Below are 23,320 nucleotides of genomic sequence, written 5' to 3'. Positions count from 1 at the left end.
CTATCAGAGAATTTCCCCATAGGTAAAAGTGAAAGAATTTAGGATGAGACAGATATGAATATGAGCCTGCACAACCTTCTCACAATCAGCTCAGTCTTGCTGTTTATCCCTGATTATGAGAGCAGCTCAGGGGAAGAAATCAGTAATCAGTGTGGAGTGTGTTGGTATTGTGTTGTGAATGTGAATAATAGTGCATGCTGTGGATGTGGGGTTTAGTTTTACTAATAACCAGAGCTTTTGCATGTGATATTGCATTTGAAGACTGGCCAAAGGTGTTTATGCATTATTCATTTAGTTTTGTTAACTGAAGACTTTGCATGTGTTTGTTTATCATTGTCATTGCATGTGGTTCTAATTTAACATTAATTTTATGGAACTGTTGGGGTTATGGGCTTTTTATTTAAGAAGATTTTATTCTGTGAGATATTTGGGATGGAATGCTGTTCATATGTTCTCTTCACACTGTCAAGGAGGGGTTTAATCAAAATAAAGGCTAAAATGTATATTTTGAAAAGCATCTGATTGTAGCTGTTTTTTTTTTTTTGTTTGTTTTTCAGGTGGATCCGATACAGCAATATCAAATGTAAGTTAAGTTTTCATTATTTTATTTTAATCAAACCCCTGTTGTTCACAGAAATATGATCAGAGTAAGTGCACTATTGTATGTCGTTTAATCCATGATGCTGCTTAGTGTTTTGGGGCTTGGCTACAAAAAGATCTCTTTGGATCTTTGACAAGACAATGTGACAATGCAAGATCTTGGAAAGGACATCTGTGATATTTTACTTGACCAGTGTTTGGCTCCAATAATTATAAGAGTTTTCCACTTTTGTAGCTGCCCATTCCCTCGGTCACTACATCCACTGCACGCCACTCCTGGGACCAAGAAGAAGAGCGCAAACGGCATGAGAAGTGGCAGAAAGATCAGGAGCACTTGCTGCAGGTGAACATTAAAGTATTTGTGTTGTTCATGCATTTGGCTTTGTCAAAAAATTAACAACATATTATTATGTAAAAATATATATATATGCACGATAGATAGATTTGATAGAAAGTTTGAATGTAAACTAGTACATTTAATAATGCACACTGCTTCTTAAATCTATTTTGTATCTTTAAAATAAATTGACAACCACTGTAATAATGCATGTGGTAAAAGAGACTGCAATATGAAGAATCGGTTCATCAAAAGTAGCTTTTTTCACAAGGTGCACAGAGTCATTCACGCAAACACTAAACACCTTCATGGTAACAGACATGACACTTAAATAATGAAATAAACATTCATTAAACAATAGATGAAGGAACATAAACTTCACATGTACATGACTGATAACAAACATGACAAAACTATTAAGAAACATGATTATTTAAACAAAATACTTTCAAATGTGGAGTGTCACGCAGGGAATCCTGGGAATATCAGCTTTTTTTTTTTACTATAAATTATACGTTGATTTGTTCTTTTTTACTTCTAAAAATTACATGAAATGTCTGGTTTGATCTATAAAGTTTTTACATGTATATAGTACAGGAACTTTTAACCTATTAACTAATTATTATTTTTTTTTTTTTTTTATTATTTTTTTTTTAATATTGTTTTTACAATATTTTACAGTTCAAATTACCCTCATTTTTTAAAGTGTACTAATGCATTGTTTTGTTAATAAATGAAAAAAAAGCTGTGTAATTATGCATTTTGTAATTTTGCGGCATTGTTTAATTGTTTAATCAATGGTCTTTTCATTTTGTTTTCATCCTCTCTCCGTCCTGTTTTACTCTTGCTCGACGTGCTGCAGGAGAAGTACAAAAAGGACCAAGAAAAACTGGATGAGGAGTGGAGAAAGGCACAGAAAGACCTTGAGAAGGAGAGCTTCAAGAAACATCAGGAGGTATATGTAATTTTTTATTTATGTATTTATTTATTTATTTATTTAATCCCTTGTGTTATGCAGGGAAGTATCTATGGATGCCTAAGCAAAAATTAGATCATATCCATAATAGAATGTATATTCCAATAAATAAATGAATAAATACATACATATACATAAATAAGATAATTCTGGAAAGTAACTGAATTAACACAATTTATTATATTGTATGTAAATGTATGTTATTTCACCTGTAGCTTAACCAGGGAATGCAAAAATTTTTACTCATTTCTTTTTAAATGGTACACATCTGGCAGATACTAGGGGTATGTAAGCGTATCACACTGTCACTGTCAAACACCAGTAAAACATCTTTTGATTACTGTTGAACAGGAGATGCTGCGTTTAGAGGAAGACAGGAGAAAAAGAGAGGAACAAGAGCGCCTTGAGGAAGAGAAGAAAAAGAGAGAAGAAGAGAAGAAAATAAGAGAAGAGGAGAGACTGCGTTTCGAGGAAGAGAGGAGAAAACGACAGGAACAAGAGCGCTTTCAGGAAGAAAAGAAGAAGAGAGAAGAAGAAATGAAAAAAAGAGAGCAGGAGAGAATGCTTCTAGAGGAAGAGAGGAGGAGAAGGGAGGAACAAGAGCGCCTTGAGGAACAGAGGAGGAAGAAAGAAGAGGAAGAGCGCTTCCTTCAGGAAAGAGAGAGGAATAGAAGAGAAGAGGAGAGGAGGCGACTAGAAGAGCAGAAGAGATTTCAGGAGCAAGAGTGAGTCATTTCAACATCATTACCTGGTTTCTCTTATGTTAATGAATGTCCCATCTCTCATTATCTTTGTTATACTGATATTAATGTATAATTTTCTCAAGCATGCATGTCAGTTTTGTTTACTTCCAGAACAATAACAAGAATGGCACTGAATATCATGCTTGACAAATACTGCTTTAAAAACCAAAGTAACCCGACTAAATTAACATTGTTTCTGTTAGGGCTGGGAAGTATGACACTATAAATTTTGCACTTGCTTTTTATGCGTCAACCGATATGTATATATTTAGAGCAATGAAGAAACATGTAATAATGCCAATAAAAAGAAAAAAAATAAACAAAATTATTGCATGATGACAGGCATAGCATTCATTTGCTATGACAAATCGTATCTTTTAAATAACCAAATAAGATAAAATGCCTTTCATTTATTGAATATTTACTTCAGTGAGTTGCCAAATACCATTACCATTTTTTTAAACAATTTTAAGAAATTAAGAAACTAATGCTAATTACTAATGTTTTCTAATGCTAATATGTTTTAAAATTATTACATTTATTCCTGTAATGCAAAGCTGAATTTTCAGCATCATTACTTCAGTCTTCAGTGTCACATGATTCTGCAGAAATCATTCTAAAATGCTTATTTGGTGCTCAAGAAACATTTCATACTTTTAGCAATGCTGATGCATTTTTGAAACATTTTTCAGTATTCTCTGATGAATAGAAAGTTCAAAAGAACAGCGTTTTTTAAATATATATTTTGTAACAGTATATTAGTGTTTCAGTGTAGAAGTAGTTTATTCATTTAGTCAGTTGTTTGTGAGTTTTATAGCAAAAATAACTAAAGTAGGCCTGTTTGGTGATACATGCCATTACTGCAATACAAAATACTGATGCCATTATTTAAGAATTTGGTCATACTTCCCAGCCCTAATCTGTTTTTTGACTCATGCATTATTAACCGTACTAATTTGTCTTCTGTTAATGTTGTTCAATCATGACTGTGTGAACATCTGCATGTCTGTGCTGATTCTGCTGTTTGGCCACAGTAAGGTGGACTACTTTGGCTATGCCAATGTTTACCCTCAATTATCCCACTCACACAGGTAACAGGACTGTTTGCACTCCCATTTGTGTTTAATAGAGTTGTAGATGAATGAAATGCTTTCAGGCTATGCATCCATACATGATTTATACATTGATAAGATCTTTCATCTCTATGTCTGTCAGACGGAGTAATCTTGTTTCTTCCAATCTGGTTTGCAGATCCATTTCGAAATCTACTCCAGAACTTGATGAGGTTGCAAAACCAGATATTAAAGGTCAGTGCCGCTTTTTTCTGTTCCCCTAAACTTATATGTGTGTCTATTGTTCATTTAACCAATAAGGAGCCGCTGAGACATCATTATGTAAAGGATCGTGTCAGATTCCTCAAGAGTGTGTTGTCAGAGTGTCACACACTTTAAGGGCTGGAGTTAGACGGGTGCTGTAGAGTCTGCGGCTCTCTGCAGGTGTGTACGGCAGACACAGGGGTTTGGCAGGATGGCTGCTGGAAGAGGAACTGAGGAGAAAGAAAAACCCTCAGATCCAGAAAGAGCAGGCAGCAAGTGAGCTAGAGCTTGAGAGGAGAAGCATCCTCAATGCCATGAAATACAGAAACCCAGAGAGAGGTGGGCACGGCTCGACCCACACCGATCAATCAGCCCAACCAATCAGCTCTGCCTGATTTATGCAAATTTGACAGATGCAAATGTCAGCAAAATCATTTGTAATCGAGCCTGTGTCCACGTGATCAGTGTGCATTTGATTAAAAACTGTGATATAAAAACATTGGGGTCCAAAAGTCTGAGACCACTAGTGGAAATGCTACATATATATAATATATAATTGTTTTATAATGATCTAATATATATTAAACTACTATTTAAAAGTTTGATGTTAGTAAGTTTCATCAGTAAGTAATTAGTGCTTTTATTCAGCAAAGATGAATGAAACTGTTCGATAGTATTAGTACTTTTTCCTTGTTACAGAAATATAATTTCAAATAAATGTTCTTTTGAACTTTCTATTCATCAAAGATTCCTGGAAAAAGTATCAGTTTCCACAAAAATATTAAGCAGCACAATTAGTTTCAATGTTTGTTTGTTTGGTTTTTTGTTTAGTTTTTTTTTAGCCCAAATCACCCTATTAGAGTGATTTTTAGAAGGTTCAAGAACATCTGACCATTTGTGCTGGTTCATTACCAGGTTTACATTATATTTTGAATCCCAGACATCCACTGCGGTCTCAAACATTCTGGCCCTACTATATATAATTACTTGAAGATGATCTGAAATCAATTACTCTTGCTCTGGATGTCTACCAAGTTTATTTACAACTTTGTCGCTTTGTTATTAATGGTCATTTTTGTCTGTTGTTGGCTCGAGCAGCGAGCGGTGGTCTGGGTGAGTTTAGTAGAGACTATAAGAAAGAGCCTCAGTCTCTGGCTGAGGTTGAGAGGCAGCAGATCATTCAGGAAATGAAGAAGAAGACTTCCCTGAACACAGACAACAGCTGGATTCGCCAGCAGAGCTCTGCCAGTGTCACTGCCAAAGAACCGATTGATCTGCCCATCAGGAGGTCAGTATTAGCCAACATTATTCTTATTTCATAATAAAATAATAAACAACTGGGATGCAATTGATGTGAGCTTCAAGCATAAACAATAACAAACTCACTTTGCTTGCAGAGGCGAGTCACTTGACAACCTGGACATGCCTCGTTCCTCTTGGAGTTCATCATGGAGCACATCTAACAACACCTCGTCCGTACCAGACTACAGCCGGCCTCAGTCGTCCCTCTCTGGCTCCTTGTCCTACCAGAGTGGACGTCCAGGGTCTGCCACTATGCAGTCATCTCAGTCCATGAGCTCCGTCAGGCAGTCCTGGTCCCCATCTGCAACTACACCAGAGCCAGAGCCTCGAGTTCCACCGCGGAACAGGTATTCCTCACTAAGAGGAAATAGTCATTGTTCTCTATAAACACTCTAAAGAATTTTATGCTTTTGTAGATTCACAGAAATTTTGCTAATGTGACTGCAGTTTAATATATTTTTGTTGACATTTAGTATGATAAACCATTTTGATACTGTCTTGGGCTCGTAAAATGAGAACCATTTGAGAACCACTGATTTAAACCACACCACCCATTCATTCCCATGAGTCTACCATATTCTTGCTGTATTCAAAATGTGTTCGCATCCCCACATGAGCCATTGTCTGTGCAAGTCTGTGTTGTCGGCCTTCAGATGATGTTTTCTGTAATCTAGGTCAGTGAGTAGCAGGAAAATATGTTCGCTCTGTAATACACCACTGGGCAAAGGAGCAGCCATGATCATCGAGTCCGTGGGGCTCTGTTATCATTTGAGTTGTTTCAAGGTGAGCATTCGGCTGCTTGGAGGTCAGGTCCAGCCTGACTTCATCAGTGACTAACCTGACTAATGTGCTCTGCCTGCTTTTACAATTATTTTAATCAGTTTGGTTTGTTGCCCTATAAACTCGATCAAAATGTCAACCCAGAGAATCAAATTCTAGCTTCTACCAGTTCTAGCTGCTTCATGGATAACGACACAGATAGAACTGCAATGTGACTTAAGACTCTCATTAATATCTCTCAAACCATCAAAAGCAAATCATGTGCATTCTAAAGGCTGGACTACATAAATCTGTTTCTGCCAAAACTGAAATATGTGTGATTTTGCTTCTATAACAATGTTGACTTATGAGAATTTTGATCGCATCTTTGCTAAAAAAAAAAAAAAAAACCCATCCCCGTAAAAAAAAAAAAAAAAAAAAAATATATATATATATATATATATATATATATTTGGGTATATTTTGCAAGGGAGACTAATATTATCTAAAAATCTTCTGTAATCAAGCACACTTTATGCATAATATTAACATGCAGTTTATGTGTCTGGATCACAGTGCTGGAGTCCCAGTTAAGTACACCAAATTGCAGCAATCTGCTGAATCTTCCATAAGTTTCATTCAAAATTGGAGTGTGCACCGTGCATAATCCATTTAGCATATTTATATCATAAATCGGATGCTAATACAGCAGACAAGTGTTTGTAAATAAATGATGCTATCAGTGGGTGTAATTCTTTCTTATTGAATTTCTTCCTGAATATATTGCAAGGCCTCTAACTTCAGAGCAGCTAATCTAGAGCTTAATCATTCCACTCATAATTCTCCAAATGCCAATCATTTGTATTTCATCTTCTCATTCATATTGCATTGTCCTCCTGCTAATCTTGTTGTCGGGTTATTTCTGGTCCTTTCGGCTGGTGTTATTACTTCAATTTAATATCCTCTTATACTGCTGCCATGACCTCAAGCTAGGATTCTCTCTCTCACTCTTATATGGATGTGAGTGAACGATACAGCTTGACATGTAGGATTCCATCTTCCTAACAATGTGTTCTTTCATCTTACGTTTACAGTGCATTAACTGCAGGTCTGATTTGGGAGGCTCAGAAGCAGGAGCAGAAGTCAGAATACGAAACCAACAGCTCTATTGTAACACCTGCTATTGCCGACTCAAAAGTAGGCCACACATCTCTGCAGTATATGCGGCTCAGTTACATAGATCACCAAGTGATTTCTTTAAGAATGATTTTTCTCTCTTTTCAGCTGCGCAGCCCACAGCCATGTGATCTCACTGTACTGCAGCAGATCGAGGAGGAACCAATCACAGACAAGGAACTGTAAACACTAGGAGCGTTTTGGAGATGTCATGAACATTGGGTGATTTAGTCAGCCTTGATTGTTCAATGAGATTCTATTCTTCCTTTTTTTTTAACTTATGAGAGGGTGAGATTCTGTCTAAGGTTCTGAGGTTATGTCTATTTGAAAGTATTAGAAACTGTTTGTACAAAAGGGATGTGCATGTACCTGAAAATGAACTATGCATTTAAAAATATAATTCATACACTGTCTTTTTCGTCATCACTTATTAAATATTGTGGTGACTTCTGGCTGGTTAACCGATATCTGTATGGTCCTGAAAGTGTTTATAGTAGTTAATAGAAATATGCAAATTTATTGTTTTTGCTTATCTAGGTTTCTCCTGCAATCATTTCTATATAAGGTTTGCTGACAAATATCCTTTTATTCAACTTCATCTGTGTGCTTTTTTGTGTTCTGATGGGAAGAGATGATTAAGGATAAATCCATTAAGAATTTATTTAAAAGTGGCATGGTTAGAAACAGCACTCATTAGTTATGTACTCTTTCGTTTGGTAGCATCTATTTTATGCATCTGAGCAATTTCTATACAGGGGGATACATTTAGGAAACAAAAGCAGCATGCTCAGTAATTATTGTAAATAAAATTCTGAACTCTAATAGATTTCCTGAGTGTGATTTACTTGACTGATCTCTCAATAATCAGATTTTATTTCATTACTGCCTCCAAATGACATTGGTTTGACTTTCATAGTGTTTATAGCCTCATCACAGTCAAAGGGGAATTCAATCCAATAACTTTTCCAATGGTTCATGTATTTTTATCGTACCGCAGTACTAAACTGAATTTCCCATTATTATACATTAACTGTATTTTTGTTGCAGTGGCCTAATAAGATTACATCTGCACACTGAAAACTTCTGTTTGGAATTCACTGCTAGTCCTGTAAAAGTGAATCTGATTTATCAGAGCTTCAGGAGCCTTACAATAATATTATTGTTCAGATTATAAGTAGACAGAAAAAAAAGGAGCCCTGCAATTCAGAACAGTTTTTTTTTTTTTTTATTCTTCAAACTTCTAAAGGACAGCATTAGCTGTTTTTCATATCAATGTAGTACTGCCAAACAACAACCAAGTATATAAAATATAGCAAGTATACAAATATAACCATTATAAATAAATAATAAAAAAAAGCTTCAGATTGCCTTAGCTGCTTTCTGTCTCCCTCTGTGTATTTTGCTGTCTTTTTACTGTGCAGGGTACTTCTGGCTACAATGGCACTTACCATTTTAACAATTTTAATAACCCGAAGCTAAAAGGTGATAGTTTTTCCAGATATGGAACATCTAGACAGAGTTTCCTTCAAGCAGTTTCCCACTCAGATTTGTATCTTTAAACTTAATCCACAATTGATAACCTTCTCTTTCATCTATAATGTAAAAATCTTGTAGGCTTTGTGGAAGTTTACTATTTATTACCTAATTATTATTTTTTTCTGCCTAACATTTTTTTTTTTTTTTTACTGAATTTAATTGAGCTTTGGTTTTATTCATTTTTACGTTTATTTTGCTACCCGTTTTGTTAAGTTTATCGTTCATTAGTCACATGGTATTTACAGCGCAGGTGATTGGCTCAAAAAGCAAAATAATGACAGAGTTCTGTTAGGTGGAGTCATGCGCTATCTGCCAGCGCGATGAAAGGAACCCCTTGGCTGTATACGCAGTTTTAGTCGATTTCTGATTTCATGCACATCCTCTCACAACCCAAAACTTCGTCTTCCAACGCTTCGGGATTCACCAGCAGAGAGTTTCTGATTTTCGTCGTTTCTAATTGAAGCGTAATCAGCTCATGGGGGCGCTGTAGGCATAGATGAAGAGTTCATTCATTGACCTGTGGAGCATGCATGAAGAGATGTTTGAAGTTCAGTTCAAGAGGTGCTACAAATGTCCTATCTCATATTCTGAGTGTCTAGTTTGGTGGGATAGAGGATTTCCACCTGCTCTCTGGACTGATGCTAATTTTAGTGCGTATTATTGATGTCAGCCATGTGTAGTTACCACAGTTGTTGGTTTTAGCTTCGCACTGGTCATCACTACACTTCTCTTATCTGACATCTTCGCTCGAACACTGTGGAGAATTCTATTTAAAACCACTCGAAAGAAATTACGTTAAAATGTAAATACTATTTTGGTAGAGTTATTTTTATTTTACAGTAAGGCTCTTTAATGTAAGAAATATGCTTTTTATTCTTGTTTTTATTCTTATTTATATAGTTATTTTCCCTATCTGCTTTGTTTGATATAGTGATATTTAACAATTATTTATATACGATTACAGTATTTATTCATATTTTGAATTAGCTTTCAATTTGTTTTCAGGTTAATTTAGTTTGTATATGTAGCTTTAAACTGTTAGTAATTTTATTCCTTCAACTTCAGCTTATTTTACATTTCTCATTTGCGTTTAAGTTTAAATGTTAAGTTTTGTTTTATTAAATTGTTTTATTACAATTACAGATACTAATTGTAATAGTTTTCCTTTTAGTTTCAGTAACAATAACACCACTGGTTTGATTCAAGGACAGTTACTGAAGTCATTTGCCTGCATCTCTACAGTTTTTAGTCAAATTATGATTAAAATAAAAGAAGTAAAAGGACATATTTGTATATAGGTTATGCCATTAAAAGTATTTGTCTGGTAGTATCATTTAAGTTGAGTGGTACTCTAGTTCAGCAAAGTGGTATTTGGAGATCTCAACATCTTCTAAAACATGGTGTCAAACTTGTATGCACTTCTATGTCATGATTGCTACTTTCAAGTTTAATTAATTGTTTTTTGGGGCTTACTACTTTTACTACTTTTCTTGTCTGTGCCTTTTCTCAAAAATATGTTCCTGTGTCAGGATAAGCAGAAGCTTCTTCTGGCACTTTGAGAAGGATTGTTCTAGGACTTTTTGATGAAGTAAAAGGAAATCCAAGTTATTTTCTGATGTGTCCCGGACTGTAGCTCTAGGCAACTTGGATCGATTAAATAAAAATAATGTTCCTGCTCTGTCCTGATGTTTTGAAGACAAACATACACTTGCTTTTTATTCAGCTCATATTTAATTTTTCAACACCTCTGTATTCAGAGATCCGTTTGGATGTTATAGTTATACTGTTTTAGGCAAATTGCAGAGCCAGTTGAGTTTTTCCTGCTTTTTTCCTATTTTTTTTTTTCCCCCATGGCTTGGTATTATCAGCATTTATATGCAGGAGGCTCTTGTTGTTTCGTGGAGGTGGGTAATATGGTTATCAACTGAAGTGGCCATTAAACCAGCACTTCGTAACCTGGCAGTAACATGCACTTTAGAGCCAAACACACTCATGAGAGGTGAGTGGACACCTGACTGAAGTGGATGAGGGAAGGATTCTTTCAGGTGTGAGAATCAAAGGGATTTTTTTAAATGGGGCAGACCCACTCTCTCTCAGTCAAATGGAGATTTGGTGTGAGGGTAGAAAGTGATTTCATTTTTTATGTCAAGCCCTAAGGCGAGTGCGATCACTGCAGGCACTGATTTCTAATTTCCCTTGATGGCATACTTCAAAGATCCAGTCTATACTTGTCTTCTATCTTACTGTACCGCTCTGTCTAATGCTTGGCCTCCAATGAAATGAGCTGGCGTTTTCATTTTACGTAGCATGGAAAATGTTTCACTGCTCATGAATGATAAGGTGGCCACAGCTGGAGGACGCAGATATGATTGAAGGTTTATGCCAAGAGGATGTTTTCTCTCCTGCTGTGAATTTAGCTGCCATTGTGCTGTGTTAGGCATGGAGGGGAATATTAAGTTGTAAATTAATCTTCTGTTTTCACCGTAAATTATTTTGGAGATTGAGTATGGGATGAAGTTTAGGGTGTATTGGAGAATTAGATTTGCAAGCAGATTTTGATTTAGACACAATCACACTTTTAATATCCTAAAAGGGCACATTTGCACTTGATAAATCAAATTATGTTTTTAATCTTATAGATCGATACTTATCAATTTATAAAAGTTTATAAAAAAAACACATCCACATATTCCAGTGTCACCACATGCAATTTTCATCCATCATTACTTAGCCTAATTAACGAGAGCTCTTCCAAGGCTGAGCACTTTTTAAATAGTGACCCTGGGCCACAAAACCAGTCTTAAGTGTAAATTTTTCGAAATTGAGTTTTATACAGATTTTGAAACCTTAATAAATTAGCTTTCCATTGATGTATGGTTTGTTAGAATAGGACAATATTTGGCAGAGATATGAGATACAACTATTTGAAAATCTGGAATCTGAGGGTAAAAAAAAAATCTAAATACTGAGAAAATCACCTTTAAAGTTGTCCAAATGAAGTTCTTAGCAATGCATGTTACTAATCAAAAATAAAGTTTTTATATGTTTATTTTAGGAAATTTACTAAATATCTTTACTCAATATCCTAATGATTTTTGGCATAAAAGAAAAAGCAATAAATTTGACCCATACAGTGTTTTTTTTTTGTTTTTTTGTTTTATTTTTTTGCTAAAACTATACCCCAGCGACTTAAGACTGGATTTGTGATCCAGGGTCACAATTGTCCCTCTACATGCACTTGACCAGACTGCCATTTGACTGCTGTTCTGAATCAGGTAATACAACTGTTAATTCTGGATTTTATTGCTGAAGTGAAGAGTGTTGTCCGATTGTCTGAAACCAGACCAGAGGATTTGAGCAGTGACTGGAATGAGAAGTGACTAATTGTTTTGTTTTGTTTTTTAATAGATGGATCATTGGTGTGTTCTCTAACTTCAGGATGACTTGGAATGAAATTTCTCTTCAGAATTATTAATATTGTAGTTCTACATTGAGAATTTGGGCATTAAATTTTTATTTTAATGACGCTGACACAGTTGTCTGGCATATACCATTGGTTAATAACTTAAAAGCTTTGAATAAAAGTATTGAAAGGCTATTGAAATCATTTAAGAAATGGAAACAACAAAATTTATACATTTTTACTTTAATTTTTTACTTTGAAACTCAACTGTTGTGCTCTGCTACTGGTGAGTACGATCATTTTGGCTTCAGTTTTTACAAAAAGAAATAAAAAATATCACAATTACAAGTATTTACAATAAAATAACCACCAGTCCTGAGGGATTATAAAAATGTGAATCTGGGGTTTTTATTGGGTCCATAGAGGTTTCTTTTAAAAACGTTGATTATTTGTTCTCCATAGATTTCTGAATCATCCTTTTGTAGGTGAATGCATTTCTAGCTCTGCATCATGACATAATTCTGGTGGGTGGCTTTTGGTTGATGTACAGTACTGGGCAGAGAGTTACATCATGTTCCTTTCTCGTATGATTGCGTGTGTCATGGGAGAGTTACCAGGTGCAAACATTCATGTCTTTAGTTGAAGGTTCAGCGGGACTTTATTCAGATAAGATTACTAAATGATTCTTTCAGTCTGTACATTTTGTGGCTATGTATTTGTTGTATATTTTTATTCATTTCTTTTTTCTCATGCTCAGTCCTGACCTTTTTAAAAACATAGAATCAAGAGGACTTAAGCTACTGTGCTGACAACCATACTTTAACCCGACAAATCAAATATAGAATATCCTCTCATTATTTCCTTTTCCTTTAGAAGGACGCTAATCAAAGTGCAGTTTAGCACCATAGAGGAGCAGTGGTCCTTGACTTTAGCTAGACAGATGCTGACAGCTTTGTGAGAAGGGCAATGAAGTGCACATGATATCAGATCAGATGTTTTTGGGACTGATGACAGCTAATATGTCGCAGGGAAGAGCAAGGACAAATGTAAGCTAGGGAGAGCCTTGTTCCTTAAATGAACAAGGTTGAAGAATTTGGATTATAGTGTAAGATCAATATTGGAGATCATTTAATCATAATGTATGGAAGATTTTTTTTGCTGTTTGTTTATATGATGGATTTGGCAGCTTTTATCACACATAGCTGTGACGCTGGACTACAAAACCTTATGTGTACTGGACTATAAGTCTTAAGTGTAAGATATACAGTATTTACATTAGTAAATTTACAAAATATCTTAATGGAACCTTAATGATCCTTACTTAATATCCTATTTTTTTAGGCATAAAAGAAAAATCTATAATTTTGACCCATACAATGTTTTTTTTTTTTTTTTGGCTATTGCTAAAAATAAACCCCAGTGACTTAAGACTGGTTTTGTGTTTGAGAAACTCAATACATACATTGGAAGGTTTATTTTTATCCTATATCTTTAAGTGACCTCAGATCCTCTAAAGATGGCAGTACGTTGATCAAGTGTTCTCTGAGGTTGGTGACGCAGCTGTTGTCATAGAAACAAATGCATTGGCTTAGAATGGAGGTGAGCCAAGGTATTATTTCTAACTGGTTTAAAAGACAGAGGCTTCCCTTAGTCTGCAACCACTGTGAAATAACAGGAAACATTAAAGCCTGTAATCATAACTCAAAGTTTGGTTTTCTTATTCTTCTTTGCAACGTTTTACACTTTTCAACTTTTGGTAACACGCTTATGTTCTTATACTTCTGATTAGAACAGGGAATCCATGAATACTGGTTTGCCCAGTGGATTGAATGATATGATATGAAATATTGAATGATATGTAAAATGAATTTTACATAGTTTCCTCGTACTTGAACATTGTAGCAGCTGCAAGCTGGCAAGATGGGCAACAGAGCAGCACAAATCCTCCTCCTCAGGTGGTTCCTTAATCACTGCTGTGAATATGTCAAGCTACTTTTAATCACTTGAATGTTGCATACCATTTACTACTGTGTCTCATGGTAAATAGTGCTTATTTAGACCATATCTAATAGTGTTCCCTTTCATAATATGTTACCTGTGGTGATTTTCAGTTACTTTATGAAATATAACTGCTTTTATTTCTTGCATAACTTGATTTCATTTCAAATACCTGCGGCCAAACTTGCTACTAAATGTAAATTCATTTTTCAATGATAGTCAGAACTGCCCAGGAGTTTTCCTTTACATTTATATACTGTAAAAAAAACAAAAAAAAACATTTACTGTAAATTAACCGTTATGCGCTGTTCAATAGTTTAATGCCTTTAAAATATATATACTTAACATTTAAGTATCAGGCTGACAACTAGTGACGTTCCCTATATTATTAAAACTTTGTAATACACTTAAACTTAATGACATAATTTTAAAGTTGCATAACTTTTTACTGTATTTGGGGTCTCAAAGACTTCTACTAGAAAATAAGTAGAACGGAAGTTAAATAAGTTTATTTAAAAATCACTGTTACTATTATTATATATATATATATATATATATATATATATATATATATATATATATATATATACATACACTAAACATACGTTTTATCACCCTATTTGTTTCTTATTGAATGATCTGATTTCTTCTCAAAGCAGTACTGATTCCTCTCTGATCTCTGTACATTCAAACTTTTTCATAACCCTTTTACTCAGTGATGCTACACGTAAAATGTATTTGATCTTCTTATAAAAGCATTAGGTGAGTCTCAAATTGCATAATGATCCAGCATCTGATGACATTTTGTAGCATAAATAGTGCGAGTAGTGTGTTCACAATGAAAATTCCCAAAAGGAAAAGTGCATTTTAGATAACTTGATGGTATACTTAACAAAAAAAAATAACAAAAGTGTATAACGTTGGACACTTCATGCACTCAACGGTCTTTAATCATGTAGCAAAGGGGGTGGGGCTGCCAGACTCCATTTATGAATGACAAAATTACCTAATATAATAATTAATACTCTACATGGTTGAATACGTCTATAAGTGGATAGTGGATCATTTGGGATGCAGCTATTGTTAACCAGTCACTGAATGAATTGTTATCCAGTCACTGGAGAATGAATGTCATTTTCCCCTGGCGGAGATTCTGTTTTTGTCTGTCTGATGCCTATGCAATATCATAAATGGCACAGGACCACAAAACCAGTCTTAAGTGTAAATTTTTCACAATATTTGGCCGAGATACAACTATTTGAAAATCTGGAAACTGAGGGTGTCAAACTATTTAATACTGAGAAAAAATGCCTTTAAAGTTGTCTAAATGAAGTTCATGCATATTACTTTTTCAATTATTACGTTTTGATCTATTTATGGTAGGAAATTTACAAAATATCTTCATGCACATAATCTTTACTTAATATCCTAATGATTTTGGCATAAGTCTGGTTTTGTGGTCCGAGGTCACGTAGCATTTTAAGCAATTATGGTAAATTACCCTGTAATTCACCTTTACAGATCTATGTTGGTGATAAATTACAAGCAGCAGATTGATTTTAGAAGTTTTGTACAGAATTTTCATAACGAGACAGTGGCATCTTCAACAAAACAGAAATACAGCAACCCTGTGATACAGTAGCTGTTATCTTCCGCTTGCCCCCTTGACTGAAGGGCTTGAGGGAATCGAGCAGTATCTGCATCCGAGGAAGACCCAAGGGAAGGAATGATGCCAATGCTCACTCTTTGCACAGCTTAGCTTGTTTGTTTTGGAAGAATACTGATAACCTCTTCATCTCAAAAATGGACAATGAGAGTCAGACTTCCAAATAGTTATTAACCTTTTCTTTTGTTTTCTATATTACACTGTGCTTATATACACAGTTTAGATTGGCATATTTTTAACTGCTGTGGACTGGAGGTACAATGAAGTAGATAAGGATTATTTAGCTGTTCTCATTGTTTTTTTTTTAGCCTCATTACAAACTATAGTTTAGTTGACACAATATTCAAACATTTGGGGTCACTAATATTATTTATTTATTTATTTATTTAAAGATTATTTCTACATTATTAAAATCACTATTTTTATGGTAATGATTTTATTATAATGAATAAAATGAATCAGACAGCTGCAGTGAAAGGGTCTTTTGATTACACGGTGCTTGATGAATTTCAGGGATATTTTTTGTTGCCATAAAATCAACTTGCATTCATTCACTTTGCTCTTAATTCAGTTTCATTTTGTTTCATCCTAAATCACACCATTGCAGATACTATGTAAATGACTTTTTGTATCTTGTATTATTGTATAAAATCCATCCAAATTACATCTGAGTGCCTGTTATAGAATTTAAAAAAATGAAAGACATTAAAAATAAGCCATGCCAGATTTGAACAAATCCCAACATCAAATTGAGCAAAAATCCACAGTTGTGAAAGGTTTAATGATTTGTATTATATTTTGTCATATTTGTTGGTCTCAAAATTTGGGATGGCAAACTTCAAATTGTGCACATCTCAGGAGTCCATCAGCAGCCGAGCAACTGCCACTGGGATAAATGTGAGAACTAAGAGATAGCTTTAGAAATATAGACCTCCTTGGTTTTCACCGATATGAGTGACAGATGTTACTGTAAATTATCAATATCAATCTCCTGTGATGCATTTCCAATGAGGAGGATAGGTCATCAGCATATAATCCTCAATTAAATAGCTACCAACTGAGTCCACAGCTGTACAGGTTGCACCTTATTGACAATGCCACCCCCTACCAAGGCCAGTGGCCGAACCAGATCAATAGACTTGCCTGTGTTGGTTGAGGAAAACGTCTCCGGTTACTATCGTAACCTCGGTTCCCTGAGAGGCGGGAACGAGACATTACGTCAGCTAAGACGTATATGGGAACTCTTCCCTTCTCCACTTTCACTGAAATCTTATTGGCTAACGCCAGCTGGGGACAGCTGGCCAATTGACGCGAAGCATGCAAATACTGGCGGGTAAGCGTGCAGTATAAAATGCATGGGCGCGAAAATTACGTCAGAATCACGACTGAACGCTAGCACAGCTGATCAAACAGCGACCACGGCGGCTAACGTAATGTCTCGTTCCCGCCTCTCAGGGAACCGAGGTTACGATAGTAACCGGAGACGTTCCCTCTCGAGGCGGTAACTCAACATTACGTCAGCTAAGACGTATATGGGAACTGTATAAAATCCCGCCGTGAGAGCAGTGAAGATAAGCCCTGAACGGAGTCAATCACCCTCACACAAGCAGTACAGTTCTAGCCAATGGCCGTGTCGCTAAGAGTGCTTGCATCTGATAGGCGGAACTAGGCCAATGAGACATCTGCTCCGACCCTAACAAAATATGCATAACTTCAAGCAATATATCGAAATCTGCACTAACCAGGGCAGACACAAAGCAATAAGCACTCAAGCATGAGAGTTAAACAGAGTCGACGGCGTTTGCGGTGACTGCTGCATAAACCATTTAAACCATAACACAGAGTTAGCAGCCATGGTAACTACTGTATAGCTGGTATAACAGCTTTAATGAATAAAACTTAACTCACCGAAAAACATGTGACGCTACAGAGGGTACATCCAGCTTGTAAAACCTGGCGATTGTGTTCTGGGAAGACCAGCCAGCAGCAAAACATAAATACTGGACAGACATACCTCTAGACCAGGCCCATCAGGAAGCATTTATAATGTCCTCGCAGAATGAGATCTGATGTTGAGGGGGTAATCCTTCCCCTGGCATTTGATAGCGTCCACGATCCAGTGAGAAAGTCTCTGTTAGAAACAGCACGTCCCTTATTACATCCACCAAGCACACGAACAGCTGGTCCGACTGACGAAAGGCGGCCGAGCAATTCATATACATCCGTAAAACCCTAACAGTGGCCCGGCGCTCTGAGTATCAGCGTCGCGCGAGGCTGACGGCTCAACAGATAAGGCGGGCAGGGAAACAAAACGGTGTATTGAGTGACTTCGAAACGAAATCCGGTCTCGGCCGGAGAGTGACATTACAGTCGCCAGGCCCGAAACCAATGAAATATCGTTCACCAAACACTCACGAAATTCTCCAAGGCACTTCGCTGAGGCGAGAGCAAGAGGCAAGGCAGTCTTCAGGGAAGCTCCTTAACCGCAATAGAAGCTAATGGCTCGAACGGTAGTAAGAGATAGAGCCCTCAAAACTAGAGCGAAATCCCACGGCGGCACGGAGGGCGGCCATGAAGTACACAATCTACTTGCTCCCCTGAGAAAACTGAATACCAGAGCGTGCTTACCGATCGTTTACCCGTAACCGGGGAACGAAAGCGGCAATAGCGGTCACATACACCTTCAGCGTGGATGGTTTTAAACTCCCGCTATCCAACTGTGCTGTAGAAAGCGCAAAACATCCGACACGGAACAGGTCCCCGGGTCAATATAAATGTTCTCGCACCATTTTGTGAAAACTCAACACTTCTGCGCGTAGCAGCGAATGTTTGATGATGCTCGCGTCTCAGTAAGTGTGTTTAGCACTCGTCAGTGCAGAGTGTCCCGCTCATTAGGGTCCCCCCAGCGGCCACACATGAAGGTTCCACAGCTCGGGGCTGGGGTGCTATATTGTGCCATTCGCCTGAGACAGCAGGTCCTGCTTGAGGGGGATTCGCCATGGGGGAGCCATCAGTAACTCTCTCAGGTCCGCGAACCAGGGCTGATTCGGCCAGTTCGGAGCCACGAGTATAACTGATGCTTTCTCCTCCCTGATTTTGCACAACACAGGCAGAATCTTCACAGGAGGGAATGTGTAAGCCTGGCTTCCGGCCAGCGCGATGTCAGAGCATCTCCCAGCAGGGGGAGTGAGATAGCAAACGTGTTCTCGCTCGTGGCAAACAAATCCACTTCCTCCCTCCCAAATCATTAGATCTGATCTTGGGTGAAGCCAACATCTCCTTGAGGAATCCCGTTCCTCAAAAGCATGCTCACTCCACGGTTCAAAGTACCGGGGATGTGCGACGCTCCTATGGAGATTAAGTGTCGGTCCGCCCACAACAGGAAACTCGCTGCCTGTTTGAATAGAGCTCTGAAGCGCACGCCGTCCTGGCGATTTATGTACGAGACCACAGACGTGTTGTCGGTTTGAATCAGTACATGTTTCCGCTCCAATCTCGACCGAAAGGCTTGCAGGGATATTAGGACACCGCTTCCATTATTCCAAACGGTTTATGTGTCACCTTCTCTGTGACTCCGACCACAGGCCCAGACGCACTGCTCCCCGGCCTAGATCGCGTTCGCAGAGAATAGAACTCCTGGGCTGAACATATCCGGGCTGTTCCACGGTCTCAGAGTGCTGACGCAACTGTGAATGACCGTAAGTGCTTGTGGACCGAAGACCACGCCCTCGGCGGAACTCGAGTTACAGCCAAAACTGTAGCGGCCGCAATGTAGCAGACCCAGATGGCACACTGAAGAAGCCGCCGCCATCAGTCCCAGAAGCCTCTGAAATTCCCTCAGTGCAAACGACCTGCCCAGTCAGAAACAGCGCAGAGTCGATGAAATGCTCTAGAGAGAGATGGGCTTGTATCGCCATCGAGTCCAACATATTCCCAGATATGTTACAGTCCGACTCGTAAAAACACGCTCTTCTGCATATTCACACGCAGTCCCAGCGTATCCAAATGGCGAAGCATTGTTTCCACGTGACTGATAGCACATCTCTTGAGTGGGCTAAAATCAGCCAATCGTCCAGATAATTCAACATGCGCATTCCGCTCGATCTGAGGGGAAATTTCGCTCTATCGCTCTCTCTCGAGCAGACTGAGAACTTCCTGTCGCAGAACAGGACGGTTTTGGGGCAAAGTCAGTGACGGGACCACGCCATTGAAGCGGGGAGGTCTGCGTTTGAAATGGAGAGAATATCCGTCGTGAATTATTCCCAGTATCCACGGTGAAACGCCCGGGATAGCCCTCTTACCGTCCATGAGATGACACGGCGGACGCGTTACCTCTACAGCCACTGATGGCTTATTTTCATTAGGGCCCCGCCCCCGCGAGGCTGGAAGCACTGGCGGGAGGGCGGGCGCGTCGCTAAATGGTGTGACACTCTTGCGCCATCATGAGGCCATTATAATCATGGACTGTGGCTCTGCGCTGTTTGAGACAGGGCGAGTGACACAACGTTGGGTGCAAGAATTTGTATATATGCTTCTTAGTACAATTTTTACTCACAAAAACATCATTCAAACACATATAGCAATCGTCACCCATAGTGATGTGGGGGACATGATGCATGTGTCTTTGTGGTGTTGGCACTCTCGCTCCTTCGCGAGGCCATTATAATAATAGGTTGTGGCTCTGCACTGTTCTGAGACAGGGCGAGTGACACAGAGATGAGTGTAAGAGGAAGTAAAGCTCTTTAGTTGATTGTAACATGCTTTTATTGTGGAACTCACACAAACAGCATTCAAACAGACATATAGCAATCGTCGCCCGAAGAAACATGGGGGACATGATGCATCTGAACATTGAGGGTGACACCGTGTTCATGTGGTGTTGGCACTCTCGCGAGGCCAGTATAATCATGGCTTGTGGCTCTGCACTGTTCTGAGACAGGGCGAGTGACACAGTGATGAGTGTAAGAGGCAGTAAAGTTCTTTCGCTGATTGTATACCTGTTTTTATTGTGGAACTCACACAAACAGCATTCAAACAGACATATAGCAATCGTCGCCCGAAGAAACATGGGGGACATGATGCATCTGAACATTGAGGGTGACACCGTGTTCATGTGGTGTTGGCACTCTCGCGAGGCCAGTATAATCAAGGGTTGTGGCTCTGCACTGTCCTGAGACAGGGCGAGTGACACAGAGATGAGTGTAAGAGGCAGTAAAGCTCTTTCGCTGATTGTATACCTGCTTTTATTGTGGAACTCACACAAACAGCATTCAAACAGACATAGCAATCGTCGCCCGAAGGAAATGGGGGATATGATGCATATGAACATGGCGCTTGGGGGCGGGGCCTCCCGCTCACTCACTCTTTCACCGTCAGGGAGACGGCTCGTATGGCGCGCTGGGTCTCTCGCGGCGCGGGGTCCTCAACTGACCCTGACGTTACCTTCCAGGCTCTTACCACTGCTGGTTTCGTAAGAAACGAGCGTCCGGTTCAGAGAGGGGTGCCACTGCGGGTTATTTTAGCTGGTTTTAGAGCCTGGCCAGGTGCATAAGAATCTCGCAGAAGAAGACTGGGGTGAGCGACGGGGTATCACATGGCTCATACTTTGGCGCGCTATCTGCGTCTCTGAGAATAGCTCCATGACGTCACCAAAGAGGCCGGAGGGAGCAACTGGAACGTTTAGGAGCGGCCTACGGTCCGCGTCTTTCAGGACAGCTAGGGTAAGCCATAGGTGCCTGTAAAGATGACCATGAGCTCCGTGAAACAGCTGAGCAGAGCGCTTAATAGCAATCAGCGCGAGATCAGTTGCCGCGTGCAGATCCTGATGACGTCAGCGCTACTGTGCCGCCGTTTGCCTGAAACACCTTGAGTATTGCCCTGGCAAAGAGCAGAAGCTGCACTCGCTCTTTCTAGACTGTGGTCCGGACCAAAAGCAGAGGGAGACGAGCACAGGTGTGTGGTAACAGTCTCCTAGACGGGGGGGGGGGAGGGTTTCCGTCCCGTCCACGTGCGTGATATGGCCTTCGAGTGGGTGCGCGCCGATTGGGGTGCAGCCCACGATTTCACCACGAGCTCTTGCATGCTTAAATGCCATCTGGTAGCAGCTCGACTGGAGGAGCCACGAGTCTAGTTACCTATCACAGGTTCGTCATGTGCGTTGCAAGCGAGACTCAGCTCCGTGACGACCTTTCCGAAGACCCTGACGAGCTTCTCCTGGAGGTCTCAGGGCCCTCTTGGTCGGGGCGGTCCCACTGAGAGGCCCAAACCTTTTTCGACGTCGAAGCGACATGGAGTCGTTTTCCTCGCCAGCTCCGAAGAGGACGCGGAAGCTATAGTCCACCACGCCGACGTCAAACTCGTCTTCGGGCGGGGGAGGGCCCACCAGCGGCTCGCTGGCGGCAGTGGGCCTCATTCCCGCCGTCCTCCGAGCCACTCTGGCTCTGAGGGCGCGCACTGGCAGTTTTTCTCGGTACAGTGGGCGCAAGTGTTGTCCGTGTGAGAATCCCATAGCAGGTCACACAGAACTGGTGAAGGTCCGAATCTAGCATTAGCAGCCATCGGATGCGGAGAGGAAAAACAGGGTGAGTAGTCCTCTATTGCAACTTCCACGATGACTTAGATAAGACTTCTAGCGTGAAGAAAGAGATTCTGACGTAATTTTCGCGCCCATGCATTTTATACTGCACGCTTACCCGCCAGTATTTGCATGCTTCGCGTCAATTGGCCAGCTGTCCCCAGCTGGCGTTAGCCAATAAGATTTCAGTGAAAGTGGAGAAGGGAAGAGTTCCCATATACGTCTTAGCTGACGTAATGTTGAGTTACCGCCTCGAGAGGGAACTGCGCTCGTGCTGCCATTTACCCCCAGCATGGTGAGACCCCTGCTGCTAAAGTGAGATAAGCAGATGAAATGAAGGATGATGGGGCACTTTGCAGGCCCATCCTGTGGAAGTGTGTCTTGTGAGCATGTTCAGTGATTAAACCAGACCTCCTTTTGTGTAAGTAAAAGAAGAAACGATTCCTCTCCTCACTTTCTCAATGATGGTAAACCGATCTTCTCTTTGAACTTATGTGGACCGTTAACATTCTGAAACACATCTAGTCATCTTTTGAAAATTCTTTTTCTGGTAGAGTAAGATCACAAACAATGGATAAAGAATGCATGATGCAGAGTATATTTTTGAGTTTTGAATACTATAAATTATGCTAAATAAATTATTATTGTTAAATTAAAATGAAAAAGCTGTACATTAATTTAAATACATTTTTTAAATGTTATTTCCGGTTCTTAATTCTGATTGGTCAAACTGCATTCTTAGAGTTTCTATATAAGAGTCTAAACGAGCACAGCGTTAGTTCAGTCAGGCCACGGAGGCATAGCTCCAATCACTACCATTCTCCAATTAGACATGGGACATATATACATGGCACTACTGCACGGTAAGTATGCATAAATGGCTCGTAACCCTCTCTCCCTCCCCATTATAAGCATGAGCATATTACCGTGCACC

The 23,320-nt window shown here is 39.1% G+C and overlaps 1 protein-coding gene across 1 annotated transcript in view; it reads left to right on the top strand.

The window, feature by feature from the left end:
- The window catches only part of LOC128019725 (LIM domain only protein 7-like), a 34,199-nt gene extending 26,168 nt beyond the window's left edge, over positions 1-8,031 (top strand). The window contains 12 exon segments of the mRNA XM_052605893.1: positions 558-583; positions 836-943; positions 1,800-1,892; positions 2,265-2,638; positions 3,691-3,747; positions 3,908-3,963; positions 4,153-4,311; positions 5,071-5,260; positions 5,370-5,621; positions 5,949-6,057; positions 7,128-7,230; positions 7,318-8,031. Coding sequence (XP_052461853.1) covers positions 558-583; positions 836-943; positions 1,800-1,892; positions 2,265-2,638; positions 3,691-3,747; positions 3,908-3,963; positions 4,153-4,311; positions 5,071-5,260; positions 5,370-5,621; positions 5,949-6,057; positions 7,128-7,230; positions 7,318-7,340 — 1,550 coding nt within the window. The 3' untranslated portion in view covers positions 7,341-8,031.
- Positions 8,032-23,320: the final 15,289 nt, after the last annotated feature.

This window comes from Carassius gibelio, chromosome A9 (assembly GCF_023724105.1).
Source record: "Carassius gibelio isolate Cgi1373 ecotype wild population from Czech Republic chromosome A9, carGib1.2-hapl.c, whole genome shotgun sequence".
NCBI lineage: Eukaryota > Metazoa > Chordata > Actinopteri > Cypriniformes > Cyprinidae > Carassius > Carassius gibelio.
This window is presented reverse-complemented; position numbering and strand designations above follow the sequence as displayed.